Below are 18,858 nucleotides of genomic sequence, written 5' to 3'. Positions count from 1 at the left end.
TGTGTTTGGCCTTTGGGTTCATGCACTTCAAGGGGGAAAGAAGATGTGAATTCTTCTGTTGCGCTACCCATATCAAGACTAAGGTTTGGATTTGTAGCAATGGTGCTGAGCTGGCCCTACTATTGGGTGAAATGAAGCAATTGCACCAGGCTGCACAATTCCTGGGCCCTAATCGGCAAAATAAGCAGGAATGTTTTCATGCAGCAGTGCCCCAATCTGAAGTATCGCTACATCTTGTGGGATGTTAGGACCATAGTGGGATGTGTCTTGACACCTGAGATATTCCCTGACTGCAGAGTGGAAGGAGAAAACTTCAGTAGTTGTTCTCTGTTCACTTTGTCTCAGAGATGGTGCTCATGTTATGGGGGGAACAAATGTGGCCCTTAATGAAACCCACAAGCCCTCCCCCTAATTTGGTCAAAATCACGCCCCTTTTTCCTTCTAACAAAAGGGTCACTGGAACCCCCCTCCCATTCAAATGGCTGCCTGAGCCCAACATCTGGTTCCCGGCAACTGGTATCATTTGATCAAAATTATTTGCTGGATGCATGAGACAAACCTGTAAGATCTTGCCTTCTTCTCCTGAGACACCATTTCCTACAAATCAGACCCTTTTGTATGGAAGCTCATCGCAGGGCTACGCTGCAAGTCATAGTTAAATATGAGATCAGAGTATGCAGAGAAGGCCTGTTTATTGAGGCATTGCTGCCACCTGGTGGACAATGCTGGTATGAGGGAAAAGATGTTTCACCTAGGGGAGTTTCTGGCTGGCTGCTTCCAAACCCAAATAGTGCAAAGAGGGCCTGAGGGACTGGAAGACTCTTTGAGTCTGTTTTTCTTTTTTTTATCTTCTGTGGTTTATTTTTTTTCCCAATGCTCGAAATTAGTTGTTTTAATTGATTTTATCAAAAATTTTGTTTTATTCTTTTTCCTTTCCTTTCCTTTTCTTCTTTAAGCCTCCTTCTGGCAACTCCTGCAGCCAAGCTGGTGCCAAGCGTCTTCCTCTACTTTCCTTTGGAACCACACCAGTGAGGCTGGGGGGGCGGGGGGGGGCGGATCTTGTTGTCTTGGCAGTCCAGGACCTCCATACATGCTGCCCAGGCTTGCGCCCCAGGAAGGTCACTTCAATACTACTAATGCAGTGGTTTTTTTTCACCTGGGGAGGTGCCATGGACATAGCAAGGATTTTTGTTGGGGGGGGGCAGGACTTTTGTTAGCGCGGGGGGAGGGGGGAACCGACGTTACTGGTTACAGTGGTACCTCAGGTTACAGATGTTTCATGGTACAGACGCTTCAGGTTACAGACTCTGCTAACCCAGAAATAGTACCTTGGGTTAAGAACTTTGCTTCAGGATGAGAACAGAAATCATGCAGTGGCAGCACAGCAGCAGCAGGAGGTGCCATTACCTAAAGTGGTGCTTCAGGTAAAGAACAGTTTCAGGTTAAGAACGGACCTCTGGAACGAATTAAGTTCTTAACCCGAGGTACCACTGTAGTTAGTTAGGTATTTCTATTGTTTTACTTGATGGGGGGCAGCTGCCCCCCCGGCTATGCCCAGGGCTGGATTTAGATTTGATGAGGCCCTAAGCTACTGAAGGTAATGGGGCCCTTTATATGTCCAGCTGTCCTTTGTCAACAGCAAATTGTTGCTGTTTTTTGTGTTGAATATATGCTATATGGTAATTTATGGACCTAAAAGGTATCTAAAGCCATTTGCACATAACAAAATAATGTATTTTATCAAAGTAATTGTTGAACTGAAATACAATTAGGGAGAAGTATATTAATAGTGAATTTTTTGGGGGGTCCCCAAGAGAGTGGGGCCCTAAGCTATAGCTTGTTTAAAGGTAAAGGGACCCCTGACCGTTAAGTCCAGTCGTGGCTGGCTCTGGGATTGCGGCGCTCATCTTGCTTTTCTGGCCGAGGGAGCCGGCGTACAGCTTCCGGGTCATGTGGCCAGCATGACTAAGCTGCTTCTGGCGAACCAGAGCAGTGCACAGAAACGCCGTTTACCTTCCCGCCGGAGCGGTACCTATTTATCTACTTGCACTTTGATGTGCTTTCGAACTGCTAAGTTGGCAGGAGCAGGGACCGAACAAGGGGAGCTCACCCCGTCACAGGGATTCGAACCGCCGACCTTCTGATCAGCAAAAAGGCCGCGTTTCATTAGCACGACCCCAATTAAAACCACCCAGATGTTCGTGCAACATCTGCTCGCAATGCAACTCGTAAATGCCAAGGAGAACAACGGCGCTGACTCTCAGGGCAGCGCGCAATAGGACGGCGACCTCGCAGTTCGATCCTACGCTCTGCGCACCAAGGATCGGCAGAAAGGCGCAGGAACCTCAGCTGCGCCCTCTCCCGGCCGCCGGCAGCCTGGCCGCTTCTTCCAGATCGCAGGAGGCACCTCCAGAGCCCAGCCTCTTGCGGGGTGGAGCCCCGGAACGCCGCCCCGCGCCCGCTTCCTCCCCCGCTCCTCCTGTCGGGTCGAAGTGGGAGGATCCCGGCAATCCCCATTGCTCCCTGGTCTCTTTCTGGAGGGGAGCGCAGCTCAGCGGCTCCTCGGAGATGGGGATGGAGTGGCGGGCGCGCGTCGCTGCTGCGTTCTGCCTCCTTTGCGCTGCTGGATCCGTCCGGGCAGGAAGACTACCGTCAGGTGCTGTTGGAAGCGGGGCGGGCAAAAGAGGAAGTTTAGTGGGGTTGGAGGGCGTGATCGTGCAGGGAACGATCCGAGGCGTCCCGCGGCTGTCGGGGAAAGCCCAGAAGCAGGACCTGCCGCTTGTAGATAGATGGGGAGCGGGGAAATCGGGACGGGTACGAGTTTGGGAGCTTGGGATGCCAGCAGTGCCTCTCCACCCCCCACCCCGCAAAAAGAAACCCCAAAACCTGGCTGCCCCTGCGGGTATTTTGTACCGCAACCCCTATTGTCCCTGACCATTGACGGGGTCCACTGGTGTAGATGGGAGTTGCAGTCCGGTAGTTTCTGGAGATCGCCAGGTTGGGAAAATCTACTTGTGAGGAGTTTGCAGGGTGAATGGAGTGCAAATCAGGTGAGCAGAAGGATCCAGGTGCCTTTATCAAGAGCTGTTGCCTGCAGAAGGGAGACTGTCCAGGACTGTCCGGAGGTCACTGCGGTCAGGTAGCTTGAGGCTAGCACCCCAAGCAGCTGGTTTAATCCTATTTGATTAATTTTGCAAACTGCTCTGAGGTATTCTACAATCAAGCGGCATATAAATTTCATAAGGTCTGCGATGTAGTTTTGGGTGTCATGGGAGGTTAGCAGGGGGTCAGTTATTAAATTCATTATTATCTCAATTGCAAAGATATTTAGGATGGCTTGGAGGTCATCCTCAGAGTGTGCACACACTGTGTTGTCATCAGCATAGTGAATGGTTCACTTTGACAGCCATTGTTATCTGTGATTGTTGCTGTCATATTATCATGGAGGAGTCGAATAGTGTTCACAAATTTATCTGGGCAGTCAAAATTGGCCTCCACAGTCACTTACAGACTCACTTTTAAAACTGTGTTTATGGAAGACAATCTTACTCGGCTACAAGTGATCGCCAAAGAAGAAGATGAAGAAGAAGAAGAAGAAGAACTCAATTGGCATAGGTCTTTGTAGGATTTCTGCCTTGAATACCAAAATGCTCAGCGCATTACATTGCAACGGTGCCATTTATTTCTTCAATCCCTTTGTAAGAATGCCTAAATATCCCTTAAGTTAGTTTGATGGTGTTAATCCCTTTAAAATGGTATTATTGTACATGGAGCGTTGATCTGCTGCTAGTTTTTCTAACAGGGTTAAGCAGTTAAAATTAGCGACTGATACATCCCACTCTTCTCATTGTTTCCGTCTAAAGCATTGACTGATAGTGCTAACACTTTCCTATTAACTCTTTGGCTTTCAAGATGGCATGAACGTCCTTTTCATCGTTGCTGACGATCTGCGGCCTGCATTGGGCTCTTACGGCGACCCAGTAGTGAGATCTCCAAACATTGATCAGTTGGCTTCGCGCAGCGTTGTGTTCCAAAATGCTTTTGCACAAGTAAGCAACACAACATTATGTAAACTTTTACCACTCCCTCTGTTTCTGGTGCTCAGGTTGTGTCACTTTGTGTAGACAAAATGTCTACCAACCCATTATATTCATATGTTGGTAATCTCACGTTTCTCTGCTGACGACAATCTGCAAGGCAATTTACAGTTTCCCCCTTTTTCATATGGCAGGTGTTGACTAATCCTAAAGGATTAGTCGTAGTCATGGAGAATGGAGTTATCCAAGGCTGTTCATGATTTTCGCCTCAATGTGTATTCGTACAAACTGGCTGGGCAAAGGAAAATGTGTCACTTGATGCTTAAATATCAGTTCATTGTGATGTCAGGTGGCCTTGGTGAAGACTTGATGTTTTCATCCGCAAAAAATGTTTTTGATTTGAGTTCCTGCTGAAATGAGGCTGCATTTTAATGTTGTATTTTAATCTTGTTTTTAAGTTGTAGTTCAATTAATTGTTTTATACCTGGTGTTAGCCGCCCTGAGCCTGGTCTTGGCCGGGGAGGGTGGGGTATAAATAAAATTTAATAATAATAATTTAATAAAAAGCCGTCCCTGTCTGTCAAAGGTAGGCCATAGGGTGGCAGGTAGGGAAGGCAGGGGTCTGGCCTCTTCGCGGGATTGGCTCAGATGTTCAGGAGCACTCAGTGGTTTGCCACTGAATAGCAACTGCTGGAGCGGGGGAGGCTATTATTGTCATGTCCTTGAGGTGTCTTAGCAACCAACAAAGATGCTGAATGTTCCTGCTTCAAACTGATAGTGAAGGCCACTTGATGAGAGACTACATGCTGTCCTATGAATCTGCTTGCTTGCTTGCTCAGATTAGTACCAGAGAGCTACTTTACACTGAAGTGGACTGTTTGCCTTTAGAGCTCAGTGTTGTCCACTCTGGCTCACATCAGCCCTTGGCCTTATTTCATGCCAGTGGCAAAGGAAGGAAAAACTGGGAGGAAAAGGGATGGCAGAGAGAAAAAGAGAGAAGCCCCGGCTGCTACTGGTTCTTTCTCCCATTCGCAGTCAGCATCTAGGCTCCAACAGATTCTCCTTGACAGAACGTGGTCCTCAAAACAGTTTCTGTGTCCTTTGGCAGAGAAAGGACTGTCCCTTCAGCCTTTGCCTGGAGCTATCAGGGACTGAACCTGAGACGTCTTGCATTCAAAGCATGTGCTCTGCCAGTGGTCCAGGGCTGCAGGAGGTCAAAGACTTGTTGCTATTTCTGCAGGAGAGTCCCTGTCTCTGGCATCCCTGAGCCAATCAGCATCAAAGGGATGATTCTTGGCCTCTGTGTGCTCCAAAGGGAAGCATTTAGGAACACCAAAAGCACAAGGGGCTTCCATTCCAAGAGAATGGTGAGCAAGTCATGTTACATACAATGCAACTTCATGGAAAACACAACTTACGTCACTCTAAAAGAAGCTACTGGAGCCCTCCAAACCATTTGGCTATGCACATGTATAGAAAACAGCTGAAAGGCAACGTATGGGATCTGTGTGGATCATTAAAATCCATCCCTCGTTGTAAAAACTTAGAAGGTTGTATAATCTTAGTAGGGCGTGCAGCTGGGGTGTAGCTGTGACTATCATGAGGGGATCTTGCACTTCTGAATTTGCCACCACACTATTGTCTACCACTGAGCTATGGCCTTCCTCTCCTTTCCCCCCAGCAAGCTGTCTGTGCCCCAAGCAGAGTGTCATTCCTCACTGGGCGGAGACCTGACACCACCAGGCTCTATGATTTTAATTCCTACTGGAGAGCGCACGCAGGAAATTATTCCACGTTGCCGCAGTACTTCCAGGAAAATGGCTACATCACCCTCTCCGTAGGGAAAGTGTTTCACCCAGGTAAGCTCTGAATTGGAAGGATGAGATCTCTGCAGAACCAGATTTTCCGTAAGCCGGGTGGCTTTTAGAATTTGGAGAATTAATTTGAAAGGATTCCCCCACTCCACTCCTGGACATTTATTCTGCTGCTTCTGTTTTTCAGGGGTTTCATCAAACCATAACGATGACTATCCGTACAGTTGGACCACCCCTGCTTTTCATCCCTCATCCGAAAAATACGAAAACACAAAGGTGAATGGATGCTATGGCTAATTATTTCTACCATTATTAACTGGGCTGCACTGCTGGTGTGCGTGGCTGATTCGCAGAGATATGGAGGCTACAGTGCTGTGCCTAGTTAACTTGGGAATTATCTTAATTGAACTTAGTGATATTGCCTTCTAAATAGGCGTGTGTAGGTTTGTGCTATTGGACAAGTCTTGCTTTCAAGGACTTTGCAACCTAAAGCCAGTAGTGCAAATTTAAACCAAACTAGACTTTAATTTTTGTTGGCTTTAGCCAACAATAAAGCTTTTGAATTATTTATAACCAGCATCCACATACCCACTGTTGCTTGGGAATTCTAAGAAACAAACAAACAACAGTTCAGTTTCTAAGTCAGTGGTTAAAATCAGATTGAAAGGTTCAATCTGCCATCTTGATTTAAAATGGCATCCAGCTGCATCCAAACATAGATTAAAAAAAAAAAAACCCTTCTCCTTGATCCCAGGAACCATCATAAAAAAATTAATGACAATATCTTAAGGAGCCCAAATGCATGGCGAACAAACAACTTTCCAAAATATATAGTAGATGGGTTATAGTGTGTTTATCATTTAAATGTTGTACTGTGCATTATCATTTTTAATGGTTTCTAAACTACATGGAGAATTCTTGTTATATGGGTGGTATAAAAATGGAAAAAAGGAATGAAATAATAAGTAAAGAAAAATAATTTGTATTCTGCCTCTCCCCGAAACATAAATTTGTGTTCAAAGTAGCATACAAATTCAGGTCTAATCTAACTGTAAAGTAGAAATACATTGGAATGAGATGAGGAGTGTATGTGCACAATTGCAGCTACAGTTAAATAAAGTTTGGAGATAGCTGGGAATGAAAATTAAGAAGATAAGCCAAAGTCCATGGGGAAGGATTAGATTTTGAGGAGGGCTTTGAAGAAAGAGGGGAGATGAGATATATGGGAAAATGACTTTGGCAGGTTATAGGGACATATTTTTGTTTACTCACGGGACCATTAAGAAAGTCTTTATACATGAGTAGCAGCAGTCAAAGTGGTGTGGGCAGGGGGAGATGAAGGCCCCAAAGACCCTCCCAGCTGCACAAGCTACCCATAAGCAATTCTCTTGGGGGTGGCAGGTGCCAGACGTTCGACAGGGAACATGCTTCCATTCCATGGGAGGACCACTAATAGTGACTCTGCTGAAGACCTAAGGGATAAGGCAAGGATATCCGGAGGGTATCAGGAGATCCTTAAGGTATCCCAGTTCCAAGTTGTTAAGGACTTTGTGAATCAATACAATAGGCTTGTGTTGATTTCACTGGGACTTTTTGCCTTGTGATTTGTTTTTGATCCCAGGGCCCCTCTAAGGAGACTGTTTTCTTCTTTTAAAGGTTTGCAAAGGGAAAGATGGAGAACTTCACGCCAACCTTATCTGCCCAGTGGATGTTTCAGAGATGCCCGAGGGGACCTTGCCAGATATCCAGAGCACCGAGGAAGCAATTCGTTTATTGAACATTGTGAAGGAGAGTAAGAGCAAGTTCTTCCTGGCTGTTGGGTATCACAAACCCCATATTCCATTCAGGTACCCCCAGGTAAGGAAGCCTGAATAGAAGAACCCACCTGAAAGAAATGCACAGTCCTAGACAGTTGTTCTAGATCAATGAAAATCACATGGGGTTTGGCATTTGGTTGGCCAAAAATGGTTTGGTTGCTTGACCCTCTAGATCAAGTATGGGAAACTGCGAGGTGGACAGCCAATGGTGACTTATCTCTCCTATTTGACCATCCGAATCAATGCTAGCGAAACTGAACATGCTGCCTTTGGCAATGCAACAGGGGAAATTTCTGAAAATACAATTTGTAGAGAGACTATGTCCCTGCAGACAGAGGCAAATAGAATCAGTCGTCCATGTTCTTTTGCACTGTCCCTGGCATCAGACAATTTGATCTATGTTTATAATCAGTTGGTTGTTAGTAGGGAGTAACATGCAGAGGAATGGAAAGTAGCCTTCCTTATGTTTTCTCAGGATGGGGATAAGATGGAGATATTAGCCAGGTTTCTGCAACATGAAGCGAGGGTTTGCGAATGTTATACAACATTAACTCAAGTGTTAGATGCAGGTTTTGATGAGTGATTTTATGGTATGTGCCAATAAAGGTTTGAGAATTTGAATTTGTGTGGGGAACTGGATCCGGTCAATGGGTTGGAGCCTTATCTCCCCGCACCCACAGGGACCAATTTTCACAGGTGGGTGATGCAGTCAGTGGCTCCCATGGGTGGAGTTGCCATCTAGATGGGGTTCTTCAAAGTTCTCCCTAGTCACAACACGGCTGCTGCCACATGCCAAACACAGCATGTCGCCTGGTTGTAAGAACCACTGCAGAACAGCAGTAGAAAACCTGTAGCCTGTTTTTGTTTGCAAGCCTTGAAATGGCTCTTCTGAAATCTCTGCTCCAGGAATTTCTCAAATTATACCCCTGGGAAAACATCACATTGGCCCCTGATCCTGATGTTCCTAAAGGGCTCCCTTCTGTGGCCTACAATCCCTGGATGGACATCAGGCATAGGGAGGATGTTGCAGCACTGAACATCAGCTTCCCTTATGGGCCAATTCCAGAAGACTTCCAGGTACGTGATATATTCCCTTTCTCTGCACTTAGCTGAAGTGCAAGTCAACGATATGGCCGCTCTCTGCTCCAGGTTTTGCAGGTCCCTTGGGCAAGGTGCAATTCTTGGGCCCCCTGCTCCCTCCCTTTGGGAGCCTATATCCTTATGACCACCAGCTGCTGCTGCTCCTCTTCCTCATCACTGCCTCCACCTATTTCCTTGCAAGGTATAGAGCTGCTGAGCAAGCAGGCGGCAACACCCACCTCTCTTGGGCACCAGCACGGTTGTCTGGACCAGAGTGAGAAGTAGTGGCTCACGCAGTGCTGGACAGGAGGAGCAGGCCCGAGGGGCGTTCTTGTCAGTAGGTAGCTCCCTTGCTGGGCTGCTGGCCTTTGGCAGATGCCCAAGCATGCAGATCCTTAGTGCTGCTCCTGGGTCTCATTCTGATATGGGAGTAGGGAACTTGGGGGATCCTTAGCTTTTGGGGTTTGCTTTATGGCAGAACGTTTCAGGGCATGCTTCAGATTTGGGGGGAATGCGGGTGGCACCAGTCACAAAGTAGCTGCCATGGTGGCGGTAGGGGTAGGTGGGCATGTGACATAACACCAGACAGGGACCGTGGCATAACATGAATTTGGAGACACAGCTGCCCCGCAACAGCCTTATGCTTGGCATAGGTAAGTCAGCTACGACCTGGTTGGTCCTTATTATGGAGAGATAACATAATATTGATCACAAACACACAGAGCCTCTGTTGTGATCTAATAATAGACAAAAGCTCCTTATTAATACTGGGATGGAGCCACTTGTGTCCCTTCCAGATATTGCGGGACTACAACCACCATCAGCCCCAGCCAGCATGGCCAATGGTGAAGGATGATGGGAGCTGTAGTCCAACACCATTCAGTAGGTCACAACTTCCCTAACCTTGGTATAATAAGTTGGGCAAGTAGGTTGCAAGCAGGTCTTCAGTGTGAAAAATACCCTGAGTCCTTATAGATGCTTTTTAGATAGTCCTTATAGATAGTCCTTGGATGCTTTTCTAATTTTTTTTGCAGCGGCAGATTCGTCAAAGCTACTTTGCATCTGTCTCTTACGTGGATACGCTGGTTGGGAGGTTGCTAAGTGCCCTAGATGACATGGAGCTGTCCCACAACACAATCGTAGTGTTTACCGCAGACCATGGTAAGTTGTCTTGATGACATATTAATGCAGAGCTTTCCAATCACTGTGTCGTGACACATTAGTATGTCGGCTGCAGTGTGTAGCTGTGTTGCATGAATGTTCTTCCCAGGGCTGGAAAGGGGTTAGTTAACCTCCGGTTTGCTGGTAAAACTGAATCACTGTGTAGCGAGATGATGTCTGTCTAAAAAGTGTGTCACCAACATGAAAAGTTTGGAAATCAATGGGTATCAGTGGCTCTTAGACATGAAGGATGTATAGTAACTGCCTCCAGGACCAGAGATAGTTTACCTCTGAATACAAGTCACCTAGAATCAGGATTAGGAGATTGATGCTGGACTTGGGTCCTGTTTGTGGGCTTCCCATGGGTTTCTGGTTTGCCACTTTGAGAACAGGACGTGGACTGAATTGGCCACTGGCCCGATCTAGCAGGGCTCTTGCGTTCTTACAAAGAATTGGAATATTCATATATTGCAGGGGTGGGGAACCGTTGGCTCACCAGATGTTGTTCAACTGCAACTCGAATCAGACCCAGCAAGCATGGCTAATGGTCAGGGATGGTGGAAGCTGCAGTTCAGCAACATCTGGAGGGCCAAAGGTTCCCTACACCTGTTATATGGCATCACCTCTTTTTTTGCCGGGTCAGGCTCTTTGTTCAACGCAGGGATGGGGAACTTGTAGTCCTTCACATGTTACTGGACTACAACTCCCATCATTCCTAGCCATTTGCCAGGCTAGCTGGCGCTCATGAGATTCGGAGTCCAGCAGCATCAGGAGGGCTACAGGTTCCCTAACCTTGGCCTAGCCCAATACTGGCAGATATATCCTTTGATGCAAGTTCCACCATCCCTGGCCATTGGCTGGCAGGGGCTGATAAGTGTTGGGAGTCCAATAACATCTGGAGGGCCGTGGGTTCCTCATTCCTGGTGCAGGTCAAGTGTGCAACTCTATATAAGGCAGTTTGCTACTTTCCTGCACGTTTTATTCACATACTACGTAGGGATTATTTTTTTTAATTAGGCAACTAATGTAATTAATAAATGACTAAGTTAAAATGGCCTATAGGGGGGAAATGGGAGTTCCCCAAGGGTTCCTCACCAATCAGGTAAGTGGCTGTTTAACAAGCTTGTTTTTGTGGGTTCTGAGATAGTTGCTTGAAAAACCTTAGCATCTGCTTTACCAATAATCATTTGTGTTGTCCCCCCCCCCCCAACACATAGATGATGCTCTTCCTTTGATGTTTCTTGATCTTGTCTAGGCTGGTCACTGGGCGAACATGGCGAATGGGCGAAATACAGCAACTTCGATGTCGCAACCCGGGTGCCACTAATGTTCTATGTTCCAGGAATGACAGTCCCCACCTCTCACCTGGGAGAGAGGATTTTTCCTTTCATCAATCCCTTCACACAGGTTTCAAGCCCTGTTGCACAAGGTAAATCTTCAGAGTTTAATTAATGATGTAAATATTTGGGCTGCAACATTTAATTGATTATTTGGTTGACTCGTTTTAAAACAAGCAAAGCAACAAACCGTTTGGTCAGCAACGAAGGTGCCCTGGTTAAGTGGACACATTACACACATTAATGTTTTAAACATACACACCTTAATGTTTTAAAATAAAAATATTTTTCTACAAAGCATTGTAGATGTTAAGGGCCATCTTCAGAGGCATTTCACTTTCTTTCACAGGAAGGAATCCCTGTTCCAAGATGATGCATTGTGTTTTGTTTCAAAATTATTATTTTACTTATGCACATTTATGCCTCTTTAATTGTTTTACTTAATGACAGCACAACCTGATATGTTTTTCTACTCATCCGTAGCTGTTGTGTGTGCCGTTTTAAATACTGGATTTTTTTTTACTGTCCTTTTCAAAGTGTCGTAATTACTCAAAGCAATGCCATATAAAAATCTAGCATTAAAACCTAGCAGAACAGAGCCATAAAATGCTCACGAAATCCCATAACTACAATCCAAAAGCACTAGCAGCAACACAGTTCAATTAATGATAGCATATTAAATACCTGGGTTGCTTTTTGAAAAAATCAAATTTGTTTCAACTTTTCAAATACTACAATGGCACAATGTCAGTATATAAGCAAATCACATGATACAGAAATGCTTAAACATTTGGGTGCACACACCCACACACCGACGGTTGTTAGTAAAAAAGGTAAAGGACCCCTGACAGTTCAGTCCAGTTGCAGATGACTCTGGGGTTGCAGCGCTCATCTCGCTTTACTGGCCAAGGGAGCCGACGTTTGTCTACAGGCAGTTTTTCTGGGTCATGTGGCCAGCATGACTAAGCCGCTTCTGGCGAAACCAGAGCAGTGCACCTTCCCGCCAGAGCGGTACCTATTTATCTACTTGCACTTTGACGTGCTTTCGAACTGCTAGGTTGGCAGGAGCTGGGACCGAGCAACGGGAGCTCACCCTGTCACGGGGATTCGAACCGCCGACCTTCTGATCGGCAAGTCCTAGGCTCTGTGGTTTAACCCACAGCGCCACCCTCCCAAATACATTAAAGGTAAAGGTACCCCTGACTGTTAGGTCCAGTCACGGACGACTCTGGGGTTGCAGCACTCATCTCGCTCTATAGGCCAGCTCCCATTGTTCAGTCCCAGCTCCTGCCCAAATACATTAGATGACTGGAAAACATGAACGTGACACCAGTAACAAGCAACCCTTGAACTTTGGAAATGGCTTTCCCTTTTCACATCACCATTTGAAGTGAAGTGACCCAATTTCTAGAAAGTTGACATTTCCTCTCTGTTTTGCCTTCTGCTACTATGATCTATTCAGTTAACTTGCCCAGAATTGCAAAGACCCAGGACTGACATAATCATTGAGTTAGAACAGGGAGTTTACTGGACACCTGTAATTAGTTTCCTCAGGTTTTTATGGGAAGAAGTCTTGTTTTACTTCTGAGCTGAGAGATGCAACTCATTGATTTTTTGCGGAACGCTCAGATAGTCATAGAAACACTTATTCTGCTAGTACTAATTTAGCAGCAGCAGGGCTTACTTCTTAGGCAATAGGCATGGCTTTTCTTTCTTTTTGCAGTATCTAATTAATTCAAAGCAGCTGGACGTGATCTGCTGAACTCTTTGGATGCTCTCTCACCTTTTCCTTAATGCTTCCTCCCTCCTAGGCAAATCCGGAGAAATTGTTGAGCTGGTGTCCCTCTTCCCGACGCTCGCTGAGCTCGCTGGATTAAAAATCCCCCCTGTATGTCCCCAGCCTTCATTTCTCGTCCCCCTGTGTGCTGAGGGGCAAAGCTTGCTGCGTTATTTCCCATCCATCCATGGAGGCCAAGGAAACAACAGCAAAGGAGCGAAGGCCTCGGATCCTCCGGTTGCCTTCAGCCAGTATCCCCGCCCAGGAGACACTCCGGATTGGAACTCTGATCTGCCTCTGCTTAAGGACATAAAAGTGATGGGTTATTCTATACGTACTGCTGACTACAGGTGTACGCTGTGGCTTGGGTTCAACCCCAGCAACTTCACAGTCAATCTGAACGACGTCCACGGAGGGGAGCTGTATTTCACAGCGAGTGATCCCAGTCAAGACCATAACAAGTACAGAAGCGACATGCACGGCTCCTTGGCCAAAAAGCTTTGCAACGTCTGGGAGCACAGAATTTGGGGTTCACGTCCTCTTCTGTAAGACATTGCTGCTCAAGTAGTAAAAGACATACAGACCTTTGCGTTACACCCAAAGACGTGTCTTGAATTGTAGCGGCTCTTGGAGCCAAATCTAAAATGTGTTGTGTTATTGTGTACCAAAGAAGTATTCTTTAGTTCTTTAGAGAGCCAGTGTGGTGTAGTGGTTAAGAGCGGTGGACTTGTAATCTGGTGAACTGGGTTCGCTTCCCCGCTCCTCTACATGCAGCTGCTGGGTGACCTTGGGCTAGTCACACTTCTCTTAAGTCTCTCAGCCCCACTCACCTCACAGAGTGTTTGTTGTGGGGGAGGAAGGGAAGAAGATTGTTAGCCGCTATGATTGTTAGCCACTCCTTAAGGGGAGTGAAAGGCGGAATATCAAATCCAAACTCTTCTTCTTCTTAATAAAGACCCCCCCCCTTTGCAATGACCATTGAGCTATTGAGTGACATCTTTTCTGAACTCGACTAGTAGTCTTTTAAAGGCATCTAAGCTAGCGGGCACCATTTACATTTTATGGCAGTGAATTCTGCAAATCAATCTTTATATTAAAAATTTCTGCACCCCATCTTTCCATAAACACCTTGTATGTATTTCCTGTCCAAGATTTGCTGCCATGTGTGAAGCAGCATTGAAAAGGAGGTGGCAGTAGTAGTAGTGGGGAGGCTTCTATGAAAAGGTAAGTAAAACACATGCACACAAACCTTCTTTTCTTTCCCTTGAGTCCACGGCCAGTCACTTTCCTTGGGTGACTGAATGCCAGCAGCTGAGGAACACGAGTAAGGAGGGTCCCATTGCTCTCAGGTCCTGCCTGTAGGCTTCCCATAGGATGCCGGACTAGATGGGCCTTTGCCTTGATGCAGAAGGGCTCTCACATTTCTATAACTCCAAGCTCTAGTGCAGTGGGAGAGTGAAATGAGCCTCTCTCTGTCTGCTTTCTCTGGTGCACACCTTGCATAGTTTTATAAACCACCCTCGTGTGATCTTTCCTGGTCACTTTAAAAAAAACCAAAACCACACACACAAGAAACGGTCAGTGCTTTAACCTATTCTTGTAAGGAAGGTGTTCCAGTCCTCAGCTTACATTGGGTACCCTTCTTTCCTTATGAATGGGACCTGCAATAAAATGTTGCAGCATGGTATGCTTCTGGTCAGGGTCTAACAGGCCACACCTTCTATCTGGACACTCCAATACATTTTCTCTCCACTCCCATAGTCGGCATTCTGTGCCTCCTGAGCTTGCTGGGGGTTTTTTTTGGGGGGGGGCAGGGAAATTCCCCTTAGTTTTTTCTATGACTTTTTTTGCTACAAATCATAGGGTTCCCCCAAACCCATTGATTCCTGCTCTATATGTGTGTGTGTGTGTGTTTGTGCTTTCATTTTGGCTACTGTTAGTTTTCTTAGGGGGGGACTGGCATGGCAAAAGTCCCAGGTTACACTTTGTCTTAGAGAAAAAGCATTCCAGTCAAAACCATCCACAATGTACGTGTATCTTTGTCCATTGAGTTCTGCTCCACACCTGGGTCTCGAAGGCTGCATTTGCAGATGAAATGCAAGCCAAGGGTAGTCCATAAACTGCAGTCAAATTCAGGAGTCAGATAGTAAATTCCCGCCTCCCCAGCTACATCAAGCTCCCCCTCTTTTCTAGAGAGAACTAATCACACACCCTTTGTGCAGTAGCCTTGATGGCTCCAGGACATTCCGGGTAACTAAGCTGGGGAGTCGGCCCAATATATGGGGGAGCAACCTGTAGAGTCTGTCTGATATTTACCCTCGGACAAGTAAGTTGCTTCCTCAGGGATATTGGTGTGGTTCTGGGTGCATCTGACTCGGGGCTCGTCTCTAGCTGTTCAAGGCCCACGAGTTGTTGGCTTTACGACTGAACCCCACCTTGGACTTGGGGCTGCCCTTTAGGACTGCAAGAAGGGATGCACCCTTTTTGGAAAGCATCCACAGGCCTTCCCCCTAACTTCTCTGTTCCACTGAAATCTCATCTCCTTTCTGTAGCAATACAGTGGAACCTCGGGTTGCGGATGTAATCCGTGACGGAGGCACGTCCACAACCCACAGCGTTCGCATCCTGAAGCGCCTTGTCTGCACAGGCAGCAGAGCGATTCGGAGCTTCTGCACATGCATGAGCGGTGAAACCCAGAAGTAACCTGTTCCGGTACTTCTGAGTTTCCCGCCGTCTGTAACCTGAAAACACGTAACCTGAAGCGTCCGTAACATGAGGTATGACTTCACTACTAGTTGTGGGCATCCGTCTGTCTCGAGAGGCAATGGAGTGTGCCATGGGCAGCACTTGCCCAATATCAACCATCTGTTTGCACTGGCCCATTACAGGACCTTCTTGGTGGTGGTTCCCTATGTGTAGAATGCCCTCCCTGGTAAGATACGCCTGTCTCCACTTTATTCACTTCTGGAGAAATTCAAACACTACCTTGTTTACCAGTGTATTTGATGATGGAAAGTTTCTGTTCGTAGCAACCTTGACATTATTAGCTGTGAGAACATGTGATTGTTTTTATTTTTATTGTATTGTTTTATGGCTCCTTTGGGAGGAAGGGTGCTGTATAGAATCTGAAAAAATAGCAAATATTATTAATAATACTTCTGCACAGAACTTCATCTTAATCACCAGGAAAATGGTGCTTGTTTGCTTCTCAGAGGGTTGCTCCTCTGTTCAGTTACAACTAATGTTCTGTGCATAACGGCCCATAAAGAAATGCTAACGGCATAAGTGATGCCATTAATTTGAGTTTCATGCTTCAGGAAGCCTGAATTGGCTGGTTTGGCCTTGTCAAATCCTGGCCATTCATTGAAGAGGAAGCAGGAATGGTTATGGTACCATTCACAACAGTTTTAATGCTGTTCTAAGACACATGAAGGGACGCGGGTAGCGCTGTGGGTTAAACCACAGAGCCTAGGGCATGCTGATCAGAAGGTCGGCGGTTCGAATCCCCGCGACGGGGTGAGCTCCCATTGCTCGATCCCAGCTCCTGCCAACCTAGCAGTTTGAAAGCACATCAAAGTGCAAGTAGATAAATAGGTACCGCTCCAGCGGGAAGGTAAACAGCGTTTCTGTGCGCTGCTCTGGTTCGCCAGAAGCGGCTTAGTCATGCTGGCCACATGACTCGGAAGCTGTACACCAGCTCCCTCGGCCAGTAAAGTGCGATGAGTGCCGCAAGCCCAGAGTCGGCCACGAATGCACCTAAGGGTCAGGGGTCCCTTTACCTTAAGACACATGAAGCACAGCCCTCTTGCATGCTTATTCTGAAATCGAACTCCAGCTGTGCTCAACGGTACTTACTCCCAAGTAAGTATGTAAAAAGAAGTGCAGCTTTGATTTAACCCAGGGAGGAGGAACCCATGGCTTCCCAGATACTGTGGGACTTTGCTCCCATTGGCCTCATGCAGTATAGCTAACAGCCACTGCTGGTGGAAGTTACAGTCCAACATTTGGAGGACCCCAAGTTCCTCCCTATTTAAGCTGCAGTGCTGCTGAATTCTCTACCCGTGGAGGATAGGACTATAGATAACTGTGAGGTACAATAGTTAAATAGAACTGCTAGGTTCAGAGGCAGTGTGTGTAAACACACACACACACACACACACACAGAGAGAGAGAGAGAGAGAGAGAGAGAGAGAGAGAGAGAGAGAAGTCTGCTGCCTTCATGCCTTGCTTGTGGGTTTCCCAGAAGCAGCTGCCTGATCATTGTGAGAAACAGGATACAGTGGTACCTCGGGTTACAGACACTTCAGGTTACAGACTCTGCTAACCCAGAAATAGTGCTTCAGGTTAAGAACTTTGCTTCAGGATGAGAACAGAAATCGTGCGACGACGGCGCGGCGGCAGCGGGAGGCCCCATTAGCTAAAGTGGTGCTTCAGGTTAAGAACAGTTTCAGGTTAAGAACAGACCTCTGGAACAAATTAAATACATAACCAGAGGTACCACTGTATTGGAATGAACACTTTGGGTCTTCACAAAGAGGGGTGGCTCTTATGTTTTAATTTGTTGGTGAGGACCAGCCAGATTTCCTGGGAGTGGCTGCAATCTCTGTAAGGGTGTGAATTTTCATAAGAACATCAGAACGTAAGAAGAGCCTTCTGGAGAAGACCCAATGGCCTCTCTAGTCCAGCATCCTGTTCTCACCAAGCAATGGCTTTTGGGAAGTCTGCAAGCAGGCGCTCCCGTTCCTGCTGTTTCCAATAACCAGTATCCAGATTCATGCTGCTTTCAATTGCAGACATTTCATTCCTTGGAGGCACTGCTTTGTTTCACTGAAGTCCTAACACGGACACCCTTGTGCTTAATTTCATCGAGATTTGTATTTCTGAAACTGAATTTGATTCAGAAAGGAACATGAAGAAATGCGATTCTCCACCAGAGGACAGCAGCCCCTCAGATGATGGTTTTCACTACCTTTAATACGGTGAGCAAAAAAGCATTTTTCTTTTCGGCATCAAACCTCTGTTTTCTTAAGGTAGGTTCATGTATACAACAACCGTCCCTGACCAGGTGCCTTCTAGTTGTTTTGGGCTACAAATGCCACCATTCCTGATCATTAGCCATGACTGCTGGGACCATGGGATTGAGGGCACCTGAAACACCAGGAAGGAAGCAAGTTAGAGAAGACTGATGTCTAAGCAACTGCCTGGTTGTAGCCCGGGACTAAGGAACCTGTTATCCTCCAGATGATTGTCGGACCACGATTCCCATCATCCCTGTCCATTGACCATACTAACTGAGGCCATTTGGAGTTTGAGTTCAACGGCAATAGCTCAGTTGGTTAAAGCATGGTGCTGATAACACCAAGGTTGCAGGTTTCATCCCCATATGGGGCAGCTTCATATTCCTGCATATTCCTACATTGCAGGGGGTTGGGCTAGATGATCCTCAGGGTCCCTTCCAACTCTATGATTCTATGCAACACCTGGAGGGCCACAAAACCCCCATTTTACTGTAGCAAGTGACAAAATTCATGCAGGTGATCATACAAGAAAACATTTATAAAGCGGAAGAGAGCTTGTGCTCTCTCCCTTCCGGGCCATTAATGTACTGCAGCTGCATAACATAACAAATGTAACTCACAATAAAAGTAATGATACCATTTGAGTACCCACAGTCTTATCACCGTCATTATCACCATTATCACTGTTATTATCTTTATTATCTGAAACTCCCAGCCGTCTCTCCTGCTTCTCCCACAGAGCCACAGTCAGCCTCCAAAAATCTTGCCTGCGTTTCCAGCCTTTTGGCAGAGTGTCTTTGGGCAGAGAAAATCCAGA

General features: G+C 46.4%; 1 protein-coding gene across 1 annotated transcript; it reads left to right on the top strand.

Annotated features, from left to right (window-relative positions):
• Window positions 1-2,217: 2,217 nt before the first annotated feature.
• Window positions 2,218-13,999, top strand: IDS (iduronate 2-sulfatase). The gene is made up of 9 exons (XM_083595603.1): window positions 2,218-2,656; window positions 3,913-4,049; window positions 5,719-5,896; window positions 6,039-6,127; window positions 7,508-7,708; window positions 8,575-8,745; window positions 9,783-9,909; window positions 11,165-11,338; window positions 13,058-13,999. The coding sequence occupies exons 1-9, from the start codon at window positions 2,233-2,235 to the stop codon at window positions 13,570-13,572; spliced, it is 2,016 nt and encodes a 671-aa protein (XP_083451729.1). The 5' UTR covers window positions 2,218-2,232; the 3' UTR covers window positions 13,573-13,999.
• The last annotated feature ends 4,859 nt before the right edge of the window (window positions 14,000-18,858 follow it).

This window comes from Podarcis filfolensis (genome assembly GCF_964270895.1).
Source record: "Podarcis filfolensis genome assembly, chromosome: Z".
NCBI classification, from domain to species: Eukaryota; Metazoa; Chordata; class Lepidosauria; order Squamata; family Lacertidae; genus Podarcis; species Podarcis filfolensis.
This window is presented reverse-complemented; position numbering and strand designations above follow the sequence as displayed.

Excerpts from the sequence above, each read along its gene's own strand:
- IDS (XM_083595603.1), top strand. The coding sequence starts at position 2,233 with ATGCCAAGGAGAACAACGGCGCTGACTCTCAGGGCAGCGCGCAATAGG. Across the intron at positions 2,657-3,912 it reads GGCAGGAAGACTACCGTCAG|ATGGCATGAACGTCCTTTTC; the intron begins GTGCTGTTGGAA and ends TTGGCTTTCAAG. Across the intron at positions 8,746-9,782 it reads CAATTCCAGAAGACTTCCAG|CGGCAGATTCGTCAAAGCTA; the intron begins GTACGTGATATA and ends TTTTTTTTGCAG.